The sequence below is a fragment of the Neopelma chrysocephalum genome, unplaced genomic scaffold, assembly GCF_003984885.1.
Source record: "Neopelma chrysocephalum unplaced genomic scaffold, ASM398488v2 Primary Assembly neopelma1_64, whole genome shotgun sequence".
In the NCBI taxonomy this organism is placed as follows: domain Eukaryota; kingdom Metazoa; phylum Chordata; class Aves; order Passeriformes; family Pipridae; genus Neopelma; species Neopelma chrysocephalum.
This window is the reverse complement of record NW_020897721.1, coordinates 209,974-234,682: the sequence shown is the minus strand read 5'-3', so window position 1 is coordinate 234,682 and position 24,709 is coordinate 209,974. Positions and strand designations below refer to the sequence as shown.

The 24,709-nt window shown below is 41.9% G+C and overlaps 1 protein-coding gene across 3 annotated transcripts in view; it reads right to left on the bottom strand.

The window, feature by feature from the left end:
* Positions 1–24,329, bottom strand: part of RAB3B (RAB3B, member RAS oncogene family) — a 51,930-nt gene extending 27,601 nt beyond the window's left edge. Inside the window, exons 1-3 of one of the 3 annotated variants that reach the window (XM_027683189.1) lie at positions 24,224–24,317; positions 19,515–19,595; positions 13,349–13,576 (exon numbers count right to left, since the gene is read on the bottom strand). In XM_027683189.1, coding sequence (XP_027538990.1) covers positions 13,349–13,576; positions 19,515–19,535 — 249 coding nt within the window. In that variant the 5' untranslated portion in view covers positions 19,536–19,595; positions 24,224–24,317. Of the gene's footprint in view, positions 1–13,348; positions 13,577–15,955; positions 16,051–19,514; positions 19,596–24,223 lie in introns of those variants that run through there. The other 2 variants (XM_027683190.1, XM_027683191.1) reach the window with 2 other exon arrangements.
* Positions 24,330–24,709: the final 380 nt, after the last annotated feature.

Sequence of the window (24,709 nt, the reverse complement as noted above, 5' to 3'; positions counted from 1 at the left end):
TCATTTTTATCCTAGTTAATCAGAAACAGGAAGCTTTAGGAAACCAAAATGCTTCTCTGGCTCTGAGCTCACTCACTATAGGGTAGAGAAACCATCATGGGGTAAAGAAATCACCATGCCAGCTCAGATCAGCAGCTGAAGTGTTTCGGCTTGAATAGTACAAGCTTCTGATCCAGTGATCAGAAAAGAATGTTTCTAGAATAGACACAAAATTGCAGCAAAGTACAATTATGTAAAAGTTTACCAACAGGAGAAACAGCTTCTTAACTTAAAAGCCAATCACCAATAAACCAGCTTGTGGTGAACCACCTTTTCAATACTAAAATACTCCTGTGTAACTGAAACACTAAAACCTCTCCTCCTTCTCCATGCAGAATCAAACAAATTCCACATACTCTTTTTATGACGATGCTCTCAATTTAAAACTTTTTCTTAGCCCTATAGTTGTAATTTAAAGGACTTCACCCCTCACAGGTCCCTCCCTCACTGATGAAACTATACTGTGATAAGATGCTCTCTGATCATTCTTGCTCAGGAGCCTTAGAAATCTACAGTCATCACGTATATCAGGCAAGTTATCTCCCATCTCAGTGCCTGATAAATTTTCAGTCACATCATCTATCATTACTGCCTGCCTCTCCCTTTCAATGGTAACTAAGGAGTCATGGCAGAAGGACTATAAATTCATAGGGTTTGGTCCCCCTCCCAGAAGGAACCTGTGGCTGGAGACTGAGCTCTGGGATGGGCTCACTTGGTGTCCCCTGCAGCTGGCAGCAGCACCAGCCCCTGGGGCTGCTCTTCTTTGGTATTTCTATTCACACAACACCATGCCCAGGCTTTGAGAGCCAGAACCTCTTCCCGTGCACTCTCCTCAGCTTCACAGCAGAAGCACATTTCACACTGAGTACCCAGCTAGACAGCCCCGCTTCACTCCTGTGCTGCTGAGCTCCTGTTGGCTACCTGCAGGAAAATCCAGTCTGTATTTAATCTCTAAATTTGAAGGAATATTTCTTGTTTATTTTCATCCTGGCCTTGACTGAGATATTTCATGCACACATACGTGCTATGCCACCAATCTGTAAACTGTCTTCCCACAGAAATCTGTCAAAAGGTCTTCACAGCATCGGGAAGGCAACTGAGCCCAGCAATACAGATATCTGATGGAGGCATTCCCTCTGCTTTCCTGATCTAGTTAACCAGCAATCACATTACCTTGTTCCTTCAATACCTCTGGGCTCACTTCAATTCACTTTGGTCTCTCTGAACTTGACACTATTGTATCTGTTGCTGTAAGATCCTCTCCAAAATAGAGTTCAATTTGACAAAGGGCTAAACATCTTCAACTTCTGTTTCACCAATGGAAACATACCTTTGCCCAAAACACATCTAGACTCAGAGGGATCACTGCAGCACTATTAATTAACAATTAGTTACAGGCTTATAGTGAACCATCTGAATGGAGGTAGGATAAAGCAGTCAACAAGAATATCAGTTATTAATCAATTTTGAACTGCCAAAACATGCACACACATAAAAACATTCTACACCAATAACCTAATAGCAAATTACTTCCTTGTGGTTTCCACAAGGAAAACATCCCTTTCCTTTAGTCACTTTTTGCACTCTTCTCACTACACCTATAGGAAGTTTCAACAGCACCATCAAATCAATATGGATACACAATCTGCATGCACTTGACTTCAAAAACAGTATTACTAACTGCTTTCTACAAGATAAATGTTTCATGTTATCAAAATAATTCATAAGACATATTGAATTTCATGACTCCTTGCTGCTTTCAAAATTCTGTTTTCTGCCACAGACAATCAAGAAAAATCTCTAAACAGGTTCATAGTCTTCTGATCATTAAAAAAAATACTTTGCAATGTTACTTTGAAGGAGGAATTCTGCAGAAGTAGAGCTGGAAAACTGAATTATATTACAAGTTGAAAAAGCAGAGAGTGCTCTGCCATTCATTTTAGTCACTTCCAAGCAATTTCGTTCAAATCCGCTGAAGGCAAATTTCAGTGTAAAGTATGAAAGCTCGAGATCATCTAGTTACTAAGATGAATGCCTGTTAAATCTTCAGTTGGGACTATTGCCTTCATTTATAAAAACACAATTTCTTCTCCAACAACAGAATTAGCATAAGTGCTTACAGTCTTGCTCACAGGATCCACCAGCCATATCTTCTTTCTTATTTCAATCTGAGATTGACGTCAGCAGCATTCACAACCTTTTGAGAACTCATTCTCCAGTTTCTACTTAATTTGATGTCTTGGAACATTTATATGACTCACAAAATTTGGTCTTTGAAGCTTCAGGGCACAAAGATGGAAAGAAATCCAAAGGGGAAAAAAAAAAGATTGCATTTAGTATAGTAAAATAATAGTAAGGAAAAAGAGATGGATAAAATATAGTCAGGTGCTATTTTTGGCAAGGGTTGTTTAGCAAAAGAAGCACAATTTTCATTACTCAATAAAACAAAGACAGACAATTTTCTGTTCCATTCATTACTCAGAGTGAATGAAGAGGTCAGTCATAAGAGCAATGTTACACTATAGGATTTTGCAGCAACCTGTCAGAATTGAGCTATACTTTAGAACTACCAAAACTGAGAACCAAGGTATCAAACATCCTAATAGAGAACACTCCTTTACACAGAACACACATCTGACTCTGGGAGAAAGCTTCTCTAGAGTCAGAAGTCCCTGCTGAAAACTGCTCCAAATTAAAAGTCTGAATTCAAAGGTCAATCTGTGCTATGCAGAAGTGTAAAACTTGAGAAAAGCTCATTTCTGAGGAGTAGGAAGTAATCACTGATGCTAGTGTAGATTTCATCCCTAAAAACCTCTGATCCTTCCTCTGCAAACACAGAGGTGCTCTACATCATCTGGATGAAGGGAAGACTGTGCAGATGGGAGGACGGATTCCTGATTGCGCCTCACAGGGAGACAATCTACTCCAAAGCTTCCACTCTCTCAAGTGGAGGGTCTCTAGTTCCAAAACTGGGTCTGTGCAAGTCCTCCCCTTTTCTGAAAAGAGAACACCAGTTATATGAATCCCTCAAGCCTTGATGCACTGTCAAATTAATACTCTTATTGTTAATAACCAAGAATTTAATAGATGATATCTTAAAATTAACATGTCTTGGGAATCGTTTCATTTAAAAAATAGAGATCCAATGAGTCATGACTGCAAAAGTCACTCAGCATCTCCGTTTGAGAGACTATTTTGAACAAGTACCTTATTGAGCAGACAGATTTTAACAGAACACACATGACTCACCTGTGGCATGAGGGCAATTAAATCTTTATTAATTTTTTTTTAATATCCATAAAAGAAGTATATAAGAAGTGAAAAATATCCTACTTCTCCTATTTCCTGAAAACACTCCCAGAGTAGTTAGCAAATATGATAGCCTGGGTTTATTCTCTATTTCCTGCACAAAAAAATACACTAAGAAAAGAAATCAATGCTACAATGCTTCTTGACCATGTAGACTATAGTTTAAAAAAAAAAGAAACAAGAAAAAGAAGAGGATCACATTACATGGATTCTGATGTAACCAACAAAACAAATACCACTTCTTCTCTGCCTTTGTATTAGGTGATAAAAAGCAGTTTGGTTTTGCATTGGGTTTTTTGGTTGGGTTTTTTTGTTTTTTGGGGTTTTTTTAATCTGTGGTTTTTGAATCATCAAACTGACTGCACTGTCTCTCGCAGTTGTAGGGTAATACAATATTACACACTTGGAGGATACGTTTTCAGGGAGGATAAACAGCTGCCATTCCAGGAACTTTAAAACTCCGAAGATTCCAGCTGGAGTAAAAGGGATGTGCAGGTTTGATACTTCCAGCACCAGAGTGAATAAACGCCTTGCATGCAGTTAGTGGAAAATAAAGCTGTTCACTTCCTTCTGTTTGAGCACTTGGGTTCTGTAAATGGCAAGGCAGGTGGCTACCCTGCCATCACTTAGCAACACCAGGTTTGGACACGCAACTGGAGCTACTGCACTTCCCGGTCTCTCAGCTGTGTGGAGAGGAGAGGATTCCCACAGCATGTGCTGCAGATGGGAGAATGGCAAATGACTGAGCCAACATCACAGTGATGCAAAGATGCTGTTGTGTCTAACTCACAGCCAGATTCTGCAAGTACCACCAATTCGGGTGAAATTTCACATTAAAACAGTAAATATCCTGAAGACCAAGGCCATTTCCAGATTTAGGTGAAAGATTATTCAAATCACAGTTTTGCCATGACAATGGTGTGGGCGATTTCTGCTGAATTTGTTCCCTTTAGATTTCTTGCAGTGTCTTGATAGAATTCTGAGTAACTCCTATGCATGTTTACATCAGAAATTTAGCAGAAAAACTGAAGTAATTTCAAACATGTCCAAGACTTGAGATCGATGGCCACAGCTTTGAACAGGCGACTGTGAAGTGGGGCATGTGCAACTCCAGAACAGTTGCAAGTACATCACAGAGGCAGAACTTAATGCAGATTTTTCCCTTGGAAGAGTTTGCTTTTCCCTAAAATCATTAACCAGCAAAAGTGAAAGGAAACTATTAATTTTACACTTCCAACCCCAAAGCCTCAAGGGAGGCCAAGCAGTTGTGACAAATTTACCTTATTAAATATCTTTGCAGTGGTGACTCTTCCTGCATGCTGTTTTCAAGATGAAGGGCATTCTTACAGAGGAGGAAATCCATTTTACTAGGATAAGAAGCCCTAAAGAGGTATGGAGTTGCAGCTGTTGCATAATTATAGCACAACACTTGGAATGAGCATCAGAATAGAAATAATGTTCATCTGGAGTTCCTATAATCGGCCAACCCATTTGGTTCTCTTCTGTGCTTCACACTGTGTCTCACACTTAGGAAAACAACCCAGGAAGGGGGTTTGGGGAGGAAGGGTGTATAAAAACAGGCTGAAGAGCTCTGCCAAATGCATTCCACCTTCTTCATCTCAGACAGCACTAAGCCCAGACACCAACCCTCTCCCAGGAAGGCTGGAATCCACGTGGTGTTCATGCAGACCAACAGTTCCATAACAGCAGTTCCATCCCTGCAGAACCCAGACCTCCTGGGCTTGCCACTCAGAGCCACTCCTTGCTGCTTAGCAAGGCAGTGTTTGTGAGCACTGCTTCTTTGGTGCTGTTTTCCACTGTAAATATGTAATCAATAAAGGCATGGGGGTTTTTCTTTTCATGGTTCTGCTTTGGTTCTGCTCAAGTTTCACACCAGTTTTCACTGTACTCACAGTTTTGGTAGTTCTATGGTCCAGCAAGGGCCATGAGAGGGTAAGAAAACATAAAGGTTAAGGTCCATCATTCCACTCTTAAACATGAAAGACTTCAAAAAGGCATTCTTTAATTACCCTTGCCTAGCTGTAAACTTCCAGTCTTATTGGTCCATGTAATCAAATGATGCACCTGTGTGCTTTATTATAGTCAGAATATTTCTTTTCCAAAAAGCAAAAAAGTAAACTGACTTCCTCTCTTTTCCCCAGCTCTACTTGTTCACTCTAAGGCACAACTTCATGATTTCAAAGGCTGTTATGACAGTACTCAGCAAGAACTATCCTTACAGTTAGTGCAAGAGTGCTTACAAAGGTGCTTTCTGACCTCATCAAGAGCAAGTCAAGGTACACAACACAGAGCCAAGAGAAAAGGACAGGAAAAGTGGCATAGTCTTCCAGAAATGTGTACAGCATGAGGCTAAAATGCACAGTGAGGAAGCAATTTAGCACTTGGTGGTAACTCCAATGGGAATGTATTTTTTAGCCTTCCAATAATGTAGGACAATCTTAGAGTTTAAAAAATAATCCAAAACACATTTGATGGGAGTTATTTCTCTCTCTTCCATCAAAAAAAAGAAGAGACCTGCAGTCCTGGGTAAAGGACTTTCCATGGACTTATCAAAGCTGACTCATGCCAGTCTACCACAATTTGGCACTTGGAGCACTTGCTTCCTCTCACAACTGGGAAGGCTCAATGCCTGCTGGCAGGCAGGGGAGTGGGATGCAGTTACCATGGCACTGGAACACGCAGCAACTTCACAACTGCCACAGCACTATCACTGACAGAGGGACCAAAGGAGAGGAAGCAGCAGGTGAATCTTTGAATAAGCACATCCAAAAGTAAAACCAGAAGTAGGGTGAGTATTCTGCCTCATAAACATCCTATGCACAGATCCCCTGTATGTTCTGTTGTATTGCTCTGGCTACAACAAAAGCAGAGCAGCAGTCAGACCTGACAGGCATCAGCAGCCTATGTGCACACACGCCCCTCTCCCCCCATGACATTGCCCTCTAGCACTGGTACAGATGTCTGGATCAGTTTGTCAGAGAGACCAGCCAGCCAGAATCTGGCTGGGAAAATACCATCTTTGAGCCTCCTTTGAGTAATAAGCAAGTTTAATCACTTGAGTCTTATACCATGTGAAGGTACTTCAGCTAATGAAGCACAGCAGCTCATAACATAGTGTGTTTATTTGCTCCACTTACACCTGCTCCCCCCAAACTTTCAAACACTCCTGCCACCTCCTGTTTCAGTTTCTAACATAAATTAGTAGCAAAGCACTGAGTATCTGATTAGCAAAGAAATGGATGCAAAGTAAAATTGGCATAACCAGAGGAATTTTCAAACAAGATGCAAGTGCACAACAGAAGCACAGGATGCCACGTGTGAGCTGAGCGACACACTTGGGACTGGCAGCTCTATTTAGATGGAGGAACATCTAAGCAATGCTGCAGAGCTCAAACTGTGACAGAAACACGGGATACATTAGGATGCCTCGGGTACACTTTTAGGCTGCAGTGGCCCCGACCACAAAATTCAAGGTGCTAAGCTGCTATTGAAAGATATAACTAACACCAAACAGGATTTATGTTTCCTACTTTGTCACTCTCATTAGTATTTGCTGGGCAGCCAGAGCGGCTCACCAAAATCTAGGTTGAGATCAGTGTCTCCTTGTAAACTTTACATTGTTCTGCAGATGGGAGAATCTGACCAGCAAACCATAGTCCTCCCAGTTCTCCACAGTGCAGAAATGTGCTGCTTTTTTGTCCTGTTTCCGGTACTTCTCACCAGTGTTTCCTGCTGTCATACAGGTCTGCAGAGTCCAATGCCTCCAACACGGCTACACACAGCAGTCAGCTGGGTGTCTGAGCACACTGTGGTTACACTGCAGCTTCAGCACCACTTAACCATGATAATCAGGTAAAAAAGGCTATTTTGGGGACCTGGTTATTAAAAGGAAAAAACCAAACCACCACAGATGTGTTAGATTGTAGATAGGGAACCAACACCACCGTTTTCCACGTGCTGGGAGGATCATCACTCATTCCTCTTTCTAACAAATCAAAATGTGCTTCAGGGGATACTCACACGACTTTCCCTCAATGTAATTGAAAACAGCCTTGCCAAGAGAAATACAGCAGGTCAGCGCTCAGCATCTGGGAGCTTAGTTCACACTGTTTAATGAATCAGGATGATGTTGAATAGCTGCTCAACAGAAAATAAATCACAAAGTACCCACTGCTAAACTCCCAGGTAGTCTGGCTGTGCTACAGAGTACAATCACATCAGAAAACAATACGGGGGGGTTGGTTTCCTGGTTTTAGATCTAAAATCAGCTGTTCAGCATACTCGAGTGTTGCATAAACATGACACTGCAGCAGACAACACAATGCATGAAAGTTATAAATGTGAAGCCCCATAGTCTTTTTTGACCAAATATGACATAGTTTAAGTAGTGCTCACTTGAGACAAATACTATGAGAGCTCATAAATTCCACCCACAGTATTATCTCGTAACTGATCACAGTGTAACCAAGCATATTTAAATATAGAATATACCTAGTCATTATGCAGAAGATAACATTGTGAAAGAAAATAATAATGAGGGTGATTCTGATAAGACAGGGACAACAGGAAAATGTTTTGAGGCACATGAGTCTAAGACCTATGTAAAATGATTACAAAATATCTATTCTGAATTTCGGGTAAAAAAAAAAGCATTAAATGCAAAACATCAGGAGCACAGCAACCCGTTTGTCCTCTCAAATATTAACTGCCTTACTACGCCAACTGAGTAATTTCCCTTGAAATTTCCCACATACAGCTTCTCCTCTACTGGACAAAGTGTTAACATTGGCCCATTTTCTCTAGAAAAGGTCCAAACCTTTGACCTACCAACAGCTCTTTATCAGATAACACAAACACACTCCACACTGCTCCTGGATACAGCCTGGGACCTCTGAACACAATTTGTACCTTTTTTATTTTGCTGAAATGCACAAAGCAAGGGCAAATGCTCCATATGTGCAGTAACTCTGCAAAGATGGAGCACAGAAGAGATACTACACCTTGCAGTGAGAGCAAATCCAATATTGTCAGCAGGAATAACTGCAGTGGTAACAGAACTTAGACTGAAGTTGAATTTGGCCTTCACTATAATGCAGAGTTATAATGAGATAACAATGGGATTGAGGTGATTAACTATAAACAGAAATAAACCCTCCATGTCAACTGTTTAACTGCAAACACAGCAATGCCTTGCTCAGCAAGCTTAGGCTGTTCAATAAATTCAATAGTGAGAGGGATAACTAACCCCTCAGGGGTTTATTTTTTAAGTTTTTCTTTTTCTCCCTTGTATCACTCCTGCAACTCTAATCTTAAAGCCCATTCAGAGTGGCATGAGCACCAAGTTCTTCTCAAAGCAGCAGTATTATTACTTGAGATGTAACCAAGACCTCAGAATTGAATTATAGACACTGTTATTGCATCTCTTCTCCAGTCAAATATTCTGCATTGTGTTTTAGCATTAGAAGTAGTGCTTTATGTCCACTCAACCACAATGATTCCCATTCCTGGGACCCAGGAAGTCCTTAATGCTGCAAATAAAATGTAATTCCTGACTCTCTTACAAGGATCAACCTATTCTTTTCACTCTCATGAATTTTTCCATTTTAGTTCTTTGTTTAAACAGCAAATCAGAGGATTTTACAACAGCTGTGAATTTACTGAGCAGAATCAGGCCTGTCAGATCCTTGGGGACATGCACTGCTATTGCATCTATACGTTAAATTACAGAATCTTATTATCTCTTTTTTTAGAAACAAGTTTTGTGCAAGTATTCAAGCTTAAAGTCACTGCTTGCAAGGAACTCAGCAAAACCATGATGGGAATGGGATGTCTGGGGAATAGATGATTCTCTCATCTGAAATGCATAATTAGCTTTTGGTTAAGTGTGCAATTAACATTAAAATTTACAATCAAATATGATGGTGTTCTAATTTTACCTCCTGTAAATGGAGAAAAAAAAAAGACTTAGTTACCAGTGTTACTTCTGTGAATCCCTTCTTATGAGATGAGCTGCTCAGTAACATCCTGTCATTCATGAGACAACTGACACAGAAAGCTTTTAAAAACACTCCATATTTTCCTTCTGGACAGCTACACAGCATGGGGTTTATTTTGGTTTACACTTTTCTGTTTTGTAATGGTAACTGCCACTCAGTATAATTAGTAGTTGTCATATTTCGGTTCTTAAAGATCCAGAAAAACCAGAGCGATATTGCTTTGTACCCTCTCCCCAGCTGTGCCTGAGAGCTGTAACACGTGTTCCACACATCCACTACAGCTAATCTCACACCCCAACATGTTTCAGCAGTTAAGACACGGAAACATTTTTGTTAATGGGAATGAAAAACCTTCATCCTAGCAGTGTAATTCTGATAAGTAGCATCTTAAGAGAAAAATCATACTGCAGTCTAAACATGCTGCCTCTGAACATCACAGCCTTTTTAGCTGAAGTTAAATTTAATTCTATTTGCCTTTTACAAAGGGGGTTGAAAGTAGTTTCAACTGTAACATCAGCTGCCAAACCCTGTATTTAGTTCTGTTTATTATTAATCACGTAAGTGGTTGTGTGTTATGTGCAGTACGTGCAACAAAACTGAGAGTCCCTTGTGCAGGAGGCTGTACAAAAGTGTAATGAAAGTGTAATCAAATGCCTCACACAAAGTATGTATTGTGTGGTGCTCAAGTGTTTTGGGTTGAACACTGCCCATGACTTTCCATCCGTTATTTTATGTTACTATGTAAAGAGTTCATGTAATTAATGTAGCCTGGGCCAGCACAAAGGACCAGAGTTTGCCCCTCAGCATTTAACCTCAGCGCTGCTCACGAGTTCTGCTGTTATTTCTATCACCATTATTAGTTACCACCAATAGACACACAAATGCACAGAAGAAGGGGGGAAAAAAAGAAGAAATCTCACCTTGCTCTCACCTAAAACTGAAATCACTTTTATTCATTCACTCTGCTTCCATTGGGAGCTGGACAGAGTGGCCCTCTCTAGCTGCTAGGCAACCTGAACTCTGCATTAAGTATTAGCTGTTTGCATTTGCTAAGAATATAATAATGTTACCTTTGAGGTTTATTTATAATAAAAACCATACCTAGCTGAAAATATAATAGTTTTCCTTCAGTAATCAGTAATTAGCAACTCTGAGAATACAAAATTGTCGGTTAAGAAAGAAATAATCTACATGCACACCCCGTGGCTCCTTACAAATCAATCATAAGGAAGATTCTCTATATGAAAGTATTATTACAGGTGGCAGTGGCATAAAAAAAAAATAATCCAAGAATTACATTTATGTGGATATTAGAATATCTATATACTATATTAATGTATTTATGTAAATAATCTTTTAAATTCAATATTTAAAATATTATAAAATCTCATCCAACTACAAAATTAACTTTCTCATACAGTTAATTTATATAACACCACCAGTTCTAAACAAGTCAGAAAATATTTGAAATTAAAACAGTCAACTCATCTTGGAGTTGTTTAAAGAAAGAAAGAAAAAAATAAAAGCCTGAAAAGCATTATTACTGTAAGCCCACTCTGGACCATTTTACTGTTTTGTTCTCTAGCAGCAGCACTGTCATTCTACCTTAAAAAGATCATGAATATCTTTGCTATGTGCCATTCCTCTCAAGCTAAAGAGATATTCCTTTCAAGTCTTTTCAAAGCAGACCATTTCCCAGCCTGCTTGGTCACTGCCACAACTGATAGGGCTCTTATTAAAATATCAATTTGGGCAATTGAGGCGTTAATGTCAGCAAGGTAAGAGGCCCATCAATGACATCAAAATTAAACAGAGGAGCACTCGTTTTTGATCATCACATTTGACAGCTTGTCAAATCCTGATTCACAAAACACAGACTTTCTCAAATCCAGCAAACACAAACGCGGGACCTCTGGCTTTAAAATGCTCCTCAATTTCTGCTGGAGATACAAAAGTTCAAGACAGGCCAGAAAGACATTTACTGACAAAGCTGTCAGTCTTCACACGCAGCTGTTTGGCACTTATTTTTCTCAGCTTTAAGAAAACCCAAGGAACTGTTTGTAGCTGGAGTACTGCACCTGAATATCGTCTCTTCTGTTCAACACAGGCAACAGCCAGTATAGAAAGTCCCACTGATCTCTCTGGATCACAGCACAGCAGCAGCAACTTCCCCCTCACCTTGAGATTTGCAGAGCACAAAACAAGGTTATTTGGCACAGCCCTTGAGCACCTTGAGTCTGCCACAGCTGTGCACACTCGAGAGCTCCACAAGCACCCCTGAACTCAGAAACACCCGGCTCTGCAGACAGAGAGCATCAGAGGTTCCCAGAAGTACTTCTCTCTGAATTCTATAAAGACATCTGAAGTGGTTAAATTAAGCACTTGTACTTCTCCTTCTTCACTTGGTTTCACATTAAACCTGGCTTAACATCAAGCTCACGAGGAGCATAATTTAAAAAGTCAACATAACTGGAAAATTGTAGGTCAAAGCAAAGTGTTCACTGGGGCCACATAGTCCCACACTCATAGAAACTCAATAGCAGCTGTAAGTAATTTTTTAAAAAGTAATTGGAAGACAGGTTGGTAAGAAAACTCTTCCTTCCTACACTTAGGAACACATAATTTTGGTATATTAATGGACCCCACTATTACTACATGTACTCTGAAGAACACGCTGAAATTAAACATATAATCTCAGGATGGGCAGGAGATAAACAAGTTCAAACACTGTGGGTTTAATAGAGGTACATGATGTTTTTGTTAAGGTCCTTGAATCATAACTCACATAAGGGACCCATGCAATGAGCACAGAAAGAGAGAACAGAACACGAGTTACTGTGGAAACTGTCAAACACTGAGATGAACCTTTTATTAAAAATAAATGTTAAATCAACAGTGTTGTTGGTAACTCCAACATTACAGGTCCTATAGATAGCACTCTCTGAGGAATCCACCTGACATCTCTTTCCATAAGAAGTTTAAGGTTATTAAAGCCTTTTTCCCCCCAAAGCCTTCAAACAGATTTAATTAAGATTATTGCTTAATTCACTTTAATCCCGGTATCTTTGAAAAAAACCCAAATATTTTATGGTGCTTTCTGTCTTGCTTTTACACAACTTATTAGAAAATTCCATGTTCCAAAATTAAGAAAGACCAGCTGGATGAAAATCATCTTTAGTTGCTTATAGGGCCTGAAGTACAAACCTTTTTATTACCGAAACCCTAAATTAAATCAAACAGCTTCATGCCAGGTTATCCACGTTAGTTTCAATGTCAGGATTTTACAACACAAAAAGGATCTTTTATTAAGTAATTTGTTGTATGTTGTACCCAGCAACCCAGAAATAATACAAATTATAGAGTTGTAGCTAAAGGGAAAAAAAAAATCCTCATTTTACATGCTCACTATTTATTGTGACTATTCAAGATCACCACAATAAATAAAAAAACCCCACATGTGATTACTATAATTTTACATTTAAATATAATTATTAAAGATTAATTATAAATCAAGTGTATATAAATCAATTACAAGACCAAGCTCTTAGCTGGGGCAGATTTGGGTGGAAATGTTTGGCACTGCCGAGCAGGTACAGGAGTTGCAGGAAGATACAAGTATCTTATGTAGAGGACATAAACCAATAGTAGAAGTTATGTGTAGAGTTCACTCACTGAGCACTCATTGAATTTCTGCTCACTGAAAAAGTGCTACTAAAGGGCTCCAGACCTGCGTAGAGTTTGTTGCAGTTTAATAGACACTGACTTCTGAGACCGTAGAGCTGCTGCTTAAGACAATACCAGGGCTCTGACCAGTAATACAGAGAACTCAGCTCACTGCAGGAATACAAAGATACAGCCACACAGAACTTAGGAACAACCAAAATCTACAGCAATCCAAAAATCTACTTCCAAACAAGCTATTTTTTACCATCATATCTTTGCTGGGATTAATGTAAAGCATTTTTGAACACGCTGGCACTTACCCAAATCTGCAGCTTCACCCGCTTGTCATTTCTGTAAACTGTTTTCACTTTGAAGTCAATCCCTACTGTGCTAACGAAGGCTGGTGTGAAAGTGTCATCGGCGTATCTGAAGAGGAAGGATGTTTTACCCACGCTGCTGTTGCCAATGATCAGGAGCTTGAACATGTAATCAAAATTTTGGTCTGAAGTATCTTTCTGCCTGTATCTGGCATCTGTTACTGAAGCCATCTAAGACAATGACAAACACGGAAAAAGAACAGATTTAAGAGCAGTTCAGCATTTGTTTTCCTTAACTGTGTACCATATGTTTAGGTTACCTCGCCACTTTCTAATGTCATAACCACTATATCTGCTGAATAAAGAGGAACACACTTTGAAATCTTCTTTTAAATCCTGGCTTTAAATGTCTATTATTCACTTGTACAGCTAAGATTCCCAAACCCAAGAAATACACCTGTTGCACTGCTTTGTGTTGAACAGAATAACAGATGGCTATTGCAGATTGTTCAAATACTCATGGGGAAACAGCATTCTTTACTCCTGTGGCAGGGTGCCACTTCTGTTGCTCCAATAATCTGCAGTACTGCAACCAAGAAGTAAAATCTTTGACAGTGCAGCCAACCGTGCAATTCATCAAGCAGTCTGCAAGGTAAATAAACCTAAATAATTCCTTTTATGACTTCTGTGGAAAATCTGAACTTCTAGCACATGCACCACCGCCATTTTAGCCTTAGAAAAGTTCTGTTCTCAACATTTACAGAAAAAAAAAAAAGGCAAGAGGATAAGATGAAACACCAGGAATTTCAGCTGAAATTTTAACTCTATCCAACACCCATCTACTATCAAGGCTGCAATTTAAATGAACAGCACCTGCATAAAATATGAGGGCTCAGTGTGGCTGCAGGTAGCATTTGGAATGGATAAATTATCCCTTTTTATTATGTGGTTGTGAGAATTGTGAATTTTAGTGGGATGGGGAGGGGGGAAGATGTAGCCTCAGAGATCACTGTGACCCTGAACTGGATTCAGAAACCAAAAAACAACGGCTGAATCTGAAATATCAGGACTCACTGAGCAGCCCTGGCTGCTTTAATGAATGCAACTCAGACACTTAGTGGGAGAAGGCAAGGCCCTGACTTTTCATCTCTGTTTGTACAGAGCAGAACACAAGTACACAGACCAAATTACTACAAAGGAGGAAAAGGAAACTTTACCTTTTACCAGCTATACCATACTTTTAATCTCTCATGCTGTTTCAAACTCTACCCCACATCAAACAACCAAAAGTCTTGGCTCCTTATAACGAGTCACAGGATTGGCAAACTGGGGCAATGACAGCACAGGTCTGAGCAGGAGCTAGTCATCCAAAGCAGGACCTGTGCTACTTGTGTGCAGTATCAGAAAGCATTGGGTGGAGACCCAATACTCATCTTTCCCAGCATCCAAGGAAATAATTTTCCCCTCAACTCAGATTCATAGGCACATTTGGGAACAAGACTCCCTCCAATGTCTGCTCTCACCATGTGGCCAAATACTTTCCTTCTTACTAAGTCTCACCTGCACACAGGACTTCACTAATTCACTGAAAAAAACCCCAAAAAACCCAAACAAGCAGTTCAAATTTCACTGTAGTTAAACAGCTATAAACCAAAATGCTGTCCAAAGGCAATTTAAATGGGGATGATAATTTAACTTAAATTCCCCACAGAGGGGAACCGAACCAAACCCCACCCAGTTTAAACTTCAGTACAATATGCAGGACGGTTTATTTCTAATTAAACACATGCAACTTTTTCACACAGAGAAGGGCTGGTGCAGCAGACATTTTGTTCACAGATTGCATTAACAAGGATAGTTTCTGAAGCAATTTATCAGTAGCTCAATAGTGAACAGCTGCACTGAATGCAATAAAATCTTCCCACAAGTGTTTCTCTGTAGGATACAACACAATTCTGATACACTCTTTTCTGAACTTCAGCTGCTATTCTGTTGGATTGCACAGTCCTTTGAAACACTCCAGAAAACACAGGAACAAATTTTCTTCTCATCAGTGTATCAGAAAACAGCTCTTCCACCCATGTGTTGTGTTCATAACAGGAATTTCTAAAATGAAGAATTCAACATCTGACTGACTTCCATGCACACACTCAGGCCAATCCATTCACTGCCTCCTTAATCTCAGAAATCTCAGTTGTAAATATTATGCATCAGGTGATTAGTTGATTTGTACCATCACCAAGCTGGAAGACAGTGAGAAGTTGTCCATTTCAGTAATTTATCTTCCCTGTATACATTGTAATTTCCACAAATGCCATTGAGAACACTCGTGCACTCAAGTGAAGAAGGAAAAAAAAAAAAATCTCTACTTCTTCATTCCACTCACAGAGGCTTGAAAAAAGTGAGAAGCCCTCATCACTTGAAGGCTGGTCATTTAAAGATTCAGAGGCAGACCTTTAACAAAGAAGTATTCCACTAATCATACAGGAATCAATATCTTCTTTCTGCCCTTGCTTTCACAGAATCCATCCGCACACTCCAAGCTGATCTTTTACCTGAAGCACTGCTGCTTCTATTAACCCCCCTAGATTGCTCTAATCAGAAGTGTACCTGGCTAAGAATGTGACTTTCAGATCTCAGTTAAGAAAGCAATTACAGAATGTGGCCAGCTCGAGCAGCTTTGTTAGAAGCACAACACAGAAAATAAGATCAAATGATACTTGCACGGAGTGCGGGGCTGTTGTCATAGAAGCACAACACTCGCTGGCCTGCGCCTGCCTCTGTGCTGCGCTGGAGATGCTGCAGGTCAGCGCCCTGAATCACCAGAGGCAGCGTCAGAGCACAAAGATTTCAAAGAAAATTCCATCCCCTTGCTTAAATTTGACTTTTCCCTTCCCCCACCCCAGTCAATAGAGTGGAACTGAAAGGACTTTTGCTTTAATTTCTGGTTACTCCTCTCATGGCAGATCATGACTGAAGATGAGCTCCACTGGCATTCAGGCTGAAAGTGTTCACAGGGCTGCCCCTGAATTGGTGCTGAATTCTGAAGCCAGGAAACAGCAGACCTTTCTCCCAGTTCTCCTCCCCTCCCTCTTCCTCACCTATTGTCTCACTCCTGTTCCAAGCACTCCCTAGTCATGCCAGTCCTGTACCCCACAGAGAGGTGGTTCAGAGCACGGAGAGATCCCAGTTAAAAATAAATCCTCCTACAACTTCTGTTCTGCAGGGCTGTTTGTAAAGTTGGTTCAGCTCCTGATCCAACACAGCTGAGAGAGCCAAGCAGAGGGGACAGAGCAGTGGGAACTGATGGCAGTTGCTATGCTACTGAGAGAGAGGTCCATGGAATCACATCTCCTGCAGGCCCCCAGCACCTGGAGGAGGTTCTGCAGCAGCAGCAGAGGGGAACAATGACAACGGGCAGCTCCTGTCCAAATCATCCAAACAGCTCACACAGCCATTGTTCCCAGGGGGTTGTATTCCCTCCTTGGTCCAAGGCTGTTTAGCTGGCAGTGTAGCCCCCCTGCTCCCTGGGCACACAGGGACATACACTGTTCATTCAGGATGGCTCCAAATAGAGCAGCATCTCTGCTGTTTCACACCCTGACTGGTGTTCAGTTGCAGAAGATCACGTCAAACACAACCAGCATGCAGAGGGCAAAGGAGACGCTTGTGAATGTTTCCATTTTGACCGCCTTGGAATAATCCTTAATAAAATACCTGTACAGGAAAGATTTAGCCGCATTCCATAAAACCCATTACACGGGAGAAGAAAAAGCTGCCAATCAGATTGTCCTTGAGGACACTTCAATATGAGGCCTTGCATCATTTAGTTCTCTGCCCGCTGCTTTGTAGCTAAGAGCATACTAAAATTGACAACCTTTTTTCCCCCATGTGCTTTAGTAACGGGAGCAAGGTCTCAAACACATCCACTTCCAAATAGTTGGGGAAAATAGGCAGTTACGTAGCTATAAGATACCTTATTATTTCCCTATTGAGGAAAAAGCCTGCAGTGTGAGCTCATCTTTTATTAGACAAAGAAACCACGTAAGAGCAGGTTGCTGCAAACACTCTAAAGCAATAAAATCTTAATCAGAGCTTATTAGCCACCAAAGAATATGTTCCTCGGTCAAGGCGGCTCTCCTGCATTTAGTTTCTATTTTGGTCTAACGAAGTTTAAAAGAAAAAAGGCTATTGCCCTAAGACACCTCCATGGGAAACCAGCCTTTGCTGCTTTCAGTGCTCACTGAAATGTGTCATACAGATGGATTCACACAGCTGTGCTCTTCAATTTGTGACCAACATCGTGGTGAAGAATCAAAATAGTTTGTAGTGAAACCCCAAACAGCACAGCGTTCCTGCTCTTAGAAATCACTGGAAGTGGTCACTGCCACCCCTGTTGGCAGTGACTGTGGGCAGTGGCTGTGGGCATTTACTGCCCACAGCCAACTTCAGTAAAATACATGAACTGTCCAAAGTATTGGCTAGAAATCAACTCCTGTATCTCACCATTCATTTATTTCCTGGAAAAAAAGCTAAGGTTGACTCCAAGTGCTGACAGCCCCTTGAAGTTTTGGCTACAGACTAATGGAGGGTGCTCTTCTCTATCCTCTCACAGCCAAGAAACAAGAAATCCAATCATTCCCTTGCAAGTTACACATCTCTATTAGCAACCACATGGGTGTGTTCACAGACATGACCATTTCCATGTCTCATTCTCTCTCACAACATTGTGAGAAAGAAGTCTGAGTTTGGAAAAAAGTCTCTTTGTCTTCTGTCAGTCACCTCAGTTAACCATGAAACGTGGTCACACTGATGCAACTTATACTTCAAACTACCCACTAACAAATTCAATTTCTTATGAACCATCTGTGTTTGGGATATTACAGCTTCTGGGCATTTCTAGCAGTAAAAACATCTTTTAATATGTCACTGCTTCATTTTTAAAGGCAAAACTTAAATTTCCTACATATGTTTTGTGTTACATAGGACCAGTAACAATTTAAATGTGACTGTTTAACTGTTTCATCATCATCTGCCAGCACAGACACATTTCTTTGTTCAGGCAGATGAGAAGATGGGGTGAAACCACCCCTCTATATTTCTAAGAGTCAAAGATCTTATGACAGTTGCTCCAGGCTGGGTCCAGCCTCATTTTCTATGTGTGTATTTCTGTGTTTTCAGCAATTGGGCCACTTTGTTTCTCCTGACACTTTTTTCACAGAGCTGCCAGTGTTAAATCATTCCTTTATGTCAGAGTCCAAACTTCTTTTTTCCTACTTCCACAGTACTGTTTCTGACTTCCAGTGCTCAAGGTCAGCCAAGAAAGAATATCTAAGAAAGAAGTTGATGTCTATCAGTCTAGAAGGAATAAATGGTAACAGCAGGCATCAAGAGAAAGGGCAAAGTCACAAACACAGCTGTACCTGTTGGACTCCTGGCTATCCATAGGCACTTAGGAGTGTGGAAGGAAGAAAAGAGATTACTAGACACACTCATTTGGTAAAGCAGAAATAATGAGCCCAATTAAAGGTCAAAGTTTTAAAAAAAACCCACATGCATTGTGCTAAAGTCAAATAGATCACACACGGGCCAGGGCTCTTACAGAAACTGCAGACAGCTCTGAAGATGCTAAAAGACTGTGGAAACTACTCTGTAAGTTATGTGGTAGGGAAGCAAAAAAAAAAGTAGATAAACCAAAAGATTTCTTAATCTCTAATATCTACAGTTTAACAGTAACCCATGAGAGATGTTACTAACATGCAGTGTAACTTCTTTTTGAAAGAGTGAATACCTTGTAGGGTTTTATTCCCCAAAAAGAGTCTTTAAAAGTGCATTTAAATTAAAATATTCTACTTCACAAATTATACATCTATGCTAATTTTCTATTATAAAAACTCATTCCTTTATGTGCTCTGTCATTGGAAAATAAATATTTTTGTATTCTTTTTCAGAAATTAAATTCTGAATCAAATTTCTATCAATCAATGGAAATTTTTTTTACAGCCAATGTGTGCCATCCTAAGAATAAAGCTCATAAAGGAAATAAGGCCGTGACCTTATGGAGTCTTATACAAATGCTGTACTACAAGAGAGATTTATCAGAAGCAGAAAACAGAGTGTGAGCAAGTAACATAACTGCTAATAAATATTGCAAGCAAGCGATAGTTACCAATTTAGATCTATAATCCATGAGACAGATGAAGGCTTTGCTGTGAGTATATGAATCAATAGAGTGGTCACACTGTTGAACCTGTGATGTAGAAGCAAAAGGATTAAAATGTTTGTGATAAAGGTGGATAATGAGAATATTAGGGAATAGTAGGTAGGAGACTAATGGGTAGACAGGTTAGGCTGGGAACACACTGCTGTGTAAGGTCTGAGCTTCCTTCCCAGAAGGTAAAGAGGAAAGTCCTGTAGTGTACAAAGACAATAGAAACAGTGCTTGAGTTATTGACAGATATTAAGATAGCAGCAGATATTTAGAGCCATCAGTTTAAAGTTTATTAAAGGGAGATTATCTTGATTAAGCTAAAATAAAAATTCCAGATCAATCTTACAAGTGGATGGAAAACCTTAAATAGGAATCATCACACGTTTCCTGCAGAAAGGCAGCAAAGCAAATGGAACCAAGGAGCAGCTGAAATATATCTGTACACATTGGTGTTTTGCACAAAGCCTGGATCAAAGTCTACTGTGCTGCAAAGGCAACTGTAATAGGACATGGAAATGTCTGCCACTTACAGCACATCTACACACAAATAACTGCCTCAAAGTAATAGTCATTCCGGATTTAGAGCAGAAAAGCATAACAGAATTTAGTCATCTTTTTTATGGCTAATACAATCTAAAGGCCAAATTTGTCTCTGGTGCATTGCCTCTCCAGTAACCCAGGGCACACCACCTTTTGTCATCTTGACTTACATTATCTTGCCTTGTGGAGACTGACAAAACACGTGGGCAAACTCGGACCTTATGTAAACAACAAGCTGCAGCCACCTATTCCAGGTGAGAACTTGGATCAAAAGGAAATCCTTTCTCACAACCCACACAATTGACAATCACCTCACTTGGCAACAAGGCTGCACATTGCTCTTGCCCAAAGTATTGCACGTTTTCTGGTATCGGTTACACTTCCTCCTGTTCTCATACCCCTGCCTTCTGCAACAGCTGCTCTCTGTGACAGCCTCTGGCTTGCACTTCAGTACCATCCAGGACTTGATTTTGGGGTGTCATCTAACTAACTCAATTGATAGATCTAGAACAAAGATAATTCAACTCTCTACATAGAAAGTCTATGTTTATTCCTTTAAAAATAATCATCTTGTCAGCAAAAACTAAAATGCCTTTATTGATGACTCCAGAAGTCTTTACAGGAAGATGCTTGTAGTGGATTTGCTCTGGAATTTACATGCTACAAATAAGTTCAATATATGCACGACAACTGAAAGATAAAAAACCTCTAAGCAATGCCAGTGATTATTTATTACTATTACCCATTTAGATTTGGGAACAGAGGCTTTAAAAAGAGCTTTAAAAAGGTTTATAAGAGCTTTCTGGCTGTGGAACAAGAGTCAAGAACCAGCAGATATCACTTTTTTGCCATCAACTCTCTAACTTCATAACTACCTTTAGTTCAGCTGCAGAACAGGGGATTTATATCCTCCTTACACACTAAAGAGTGGATGCAGAGACTTCCACAATGCCCTGAATATTCCATTGAATTCTGGAACCCCAGGAGCCAGCCAATTTCTAGGCCTACAGAATCACTAGCTGAGGCTGACCCCAAATCCAGAGAACAGCATGGACCGACGAGGTTGATTTTGCTGTTACAAAACGCACCATCATTAAAGCCCTTCCCTCCTGTCACAAACATTGCAGTGATGGCCGAGACAACAGACCTCAGTCTCCTTCTCATGGGCTCTCCAGCCTTGCAGCTCTGCCTCAGGTTCTCCAATAAGGAACTGGAAATAGTGAAGTACTTCCCAGTATCTCACTGCTGAACACGCTGACAGTGACCTAAAAGAACTCTGGGCAACACACAAGACAAATCTGTACGAGCTCTGCTACAAGACACATGCAAATAAGTCCCTGCTGATCCTTTCCCAGCTGGAAGGCAAGGTACAGCTACATTCTGCACTGGGATACAGCCCTCCATGGAGAAAGCCATGACCATGCCCTCCCACGGTGGTGGAAGATAAGGAAAGTTCAGGTACATGACAGAACTCATCCTATCTGTGATGCAACTCATCCTATCTGGAGCTAGAGTGAAACCACTTGCAGATTCACGTAGACACCCCTCCACCAGTGTGCAGGAGACAGCGCTATAGATTTTTCTGCATCACTGGGTCTAAAACCTTTCACTTAGAGGTAAAAGTAAGCTGCTGTCCTGACCAAATCAGGTGACCAGAGACTGGTATTGTCCTGTAGAAACCACCAGAACTACACAGAGACAGGGCCAGCTCAGGATGCCTCTGCAGTGATGAAGTTTAATTTGCTGCCTTTCATCCTCCTCTTCCAAGCAGAAAACCGATGATGAATAAGTTAATTCATTTCTCTGTGCTATGATGTTCTCCATGCTGCAAAGTAAGCCACCTGCTAACTGGGATTACAACAAGCATCCCCCATTTCCCCCATTTTAATTAGCTAATACTTCCAAACTTAATGCTTCCATCAAATATCAAACACTACCATGCTGCACTAAGCTAAGCACACATTTCCAGGAGCTCACTAAATAGGCAGAACTTGAAGCACAAGATACATTTTTACAGCAAAAAACATACCTGAAAGGACCAGTTCAGGATACTTCTCAATGTTAGACATTGAGGAATGCTTCAAAAAAACCTGTTTCCTCAGCCAAACCAGTAACAGACAGACATGGACCTGCTGGGGAGGGCCAAGTGGACTGCCCTTCTGTGGAACTACAACCAGCCAGGGTGGTTCCAAGACCCTGAAATGTGATGCTGAGACCTGCCCATTTTAATCTGGGGCTGCATCAAAATAAAAGGAAGGTAGGAAAAACTATCTCTGAACCACTCACAAGTCAACTAACATGACTATTACAGGAAAACAACAACTATCATGTTAACAAATACTAAATGTATTCCTTTGCTACACCTAGATGTAGCAAGAACTACTGCTGTAAAACCTAGAGCTAGTAAGTGTTCTCAATTTGTTACCTGAAAGTGTATCAGATCTGCAAGGGGGACAGTAGGATTTTGTCAAAATTGTGAAGGAAGCTTGATTTAAGCTTGATTTGTCTCTCTTCTGACTTACACTATAAATTCTTCTGATAAAACTGTCTTGAAGACAGTGATCATACCGAAGTCTCAGTGAATGCATATGCAACCACTTCCAGGATAGCAAAGGTAAATAGCAGGAAATAAAAGCCTTTTAGTCATACACTTCCATACAGCAGTGTATGGATTCAATCTTGTACCCACTATAAACCAATACCAGTTCTCCCATGATCTGGGTACAGTTACACAACTCCAAATTAGAGTTCCAGTGACATTTTTACCTTGGGAGGGAAAAAACCCCCCACTTATAAGATGTTTATTTGAACCCAGAGCTAATCTGGGCTACTGTGAAGCCCCACAGACTGTTACTTGAACAGCTGAGAGTACAGCTCTGGATAAGGAATAAGCAATGGGAAACAGTAGGAGAGGTTGAAACCAGATTTGCCACCAAAGAATTGCACAAAAACACATATTCCGAGGCCACATTCTTATATTGTCTCAGGACAAGGGAAAATCCAGGCTAAAATTAACCTCCACTTTTTATTTTTTTGACAGGTTAGACTTAATTTAGGTCAGATCAACCTGATGCACTGCATAAGCACACAACATGTCATGCTTGTAAGAAGGAAAGGACAGCATGAAGGCAGAGCTGTGGGAAGCAAAAAGGTGGAACCACTCATGCTGGTGTTGGTGATATTGCCCTGCAGTCCCACAGCACGTTACCCCCTGCATCAGATGAGCAGCACTGCCGGGCTGCTGGGAGCACGGAAAAAACACTGGGGAAAATAAACGTGTAGTCTCAGAAAGTATGGGAAAAAAATGTGTGTTTTGTACAGCAGATACTGGACAAACTGGAGAGTTTTTATGAACTAAATTAGAATGATTGATCCGTTTGGCTTTGTGCAGTGGACTCACTGTCCAGTGCCGTAGGGCAGCGTGGGTGGACACCCAAGTCCGGTCTTTCGCCCGTCCTGCCGAACAGCAGCTCTGTGGTGGGAGCTCCGGGCGGGCTGTGCAGTCCGACACCCCCCCCGGGTCTCTACCCTTCCCCAGCAGCGACAACGGCACCGCGATCCCCGGCAGTGCTTTATCGCTGGGTAGTTGTGTTGTTACCTGCTCGCACCCTCCAAGCCGAGCAATGCCCAGCGTGACGGGAACGGGCGGGTCACACACCAGCCGGGGAACAGCTGGGAAGGCCCCGCTCTCCAGCCTCCCCCCCGCGCCCCCCCGCCCCGTGCTCAGGATATTTCAAAGATAAAGGACTATTATATCGCCTCGCATTGCTGGGAAATGTTTATTTTAGAGCTGGAACTGCTATTGTCCTCTCTGCCCCGTCGCTCCCGAGGGCTGCCCGTCACACCGCACCTCGGGGGTGCGGAGCGCCCGCTGGTTCGCACCCACCGGCACCGCGGGCACCTCCTGCCCCCGGGGCCGGGCACCTCCTGCCCCCTGCGCCGGCCCGCGGAGCCCGGGGACAGCCCCGACGCACGGTGCGAGGAGGGTGGAAAGAGTTTTTGGGTCCCGGCGAGGGCGGTGAGACGCGGCGAGTCCCCGCCGGCAGCCCCCTCCCCGGTACTTTCGAGGGGAAGGCAGCGCCCCGACGGCGCGGGAGGATCCCTGTCCGCGGGGCCGCGGCTCTTACCTGTGGTGGAGAAGCGCCGAGCCGAGATAAGCGAAGCCAAGCCAAGCTAAGCCGAACCGAGCCGTGCGGGTCCCGCGGCCGCTGCTCGCGTGGCGCAGCCGCCCCCCCGCCGGTACCTGGGGCGGCCCCGGGGGCGGAGCGCGGCGGGGCGGGGGTGGCGGCCCCGGCTGGGAGAGAGGGACGGGGGACTCCGCCGTGCCCGGCACCGAGGAGCGGCCGCCGGTGGAAGGCAGGCAGATGAGCAGACAGACGGACAGACAGGCAGGCTGCCCGAGCCCTCGGTGTCCCCAACCAAGTGCTCGCCCTCCGCCCCGTGCTCCGCTCCTGGGGATGAGAATCACCTCAGTCGTTCCTAAAGCCCCGGTGGCAGAGAAGACATGCCGGGTAGGACCCTAACTTGCCGTCCTTGTCTCATTTTCCACACAGTCTGGAATTGTCATTAGTAGAACTGTTAACTCTGAAGCCTAGTGATGGCACCTGTGGCAT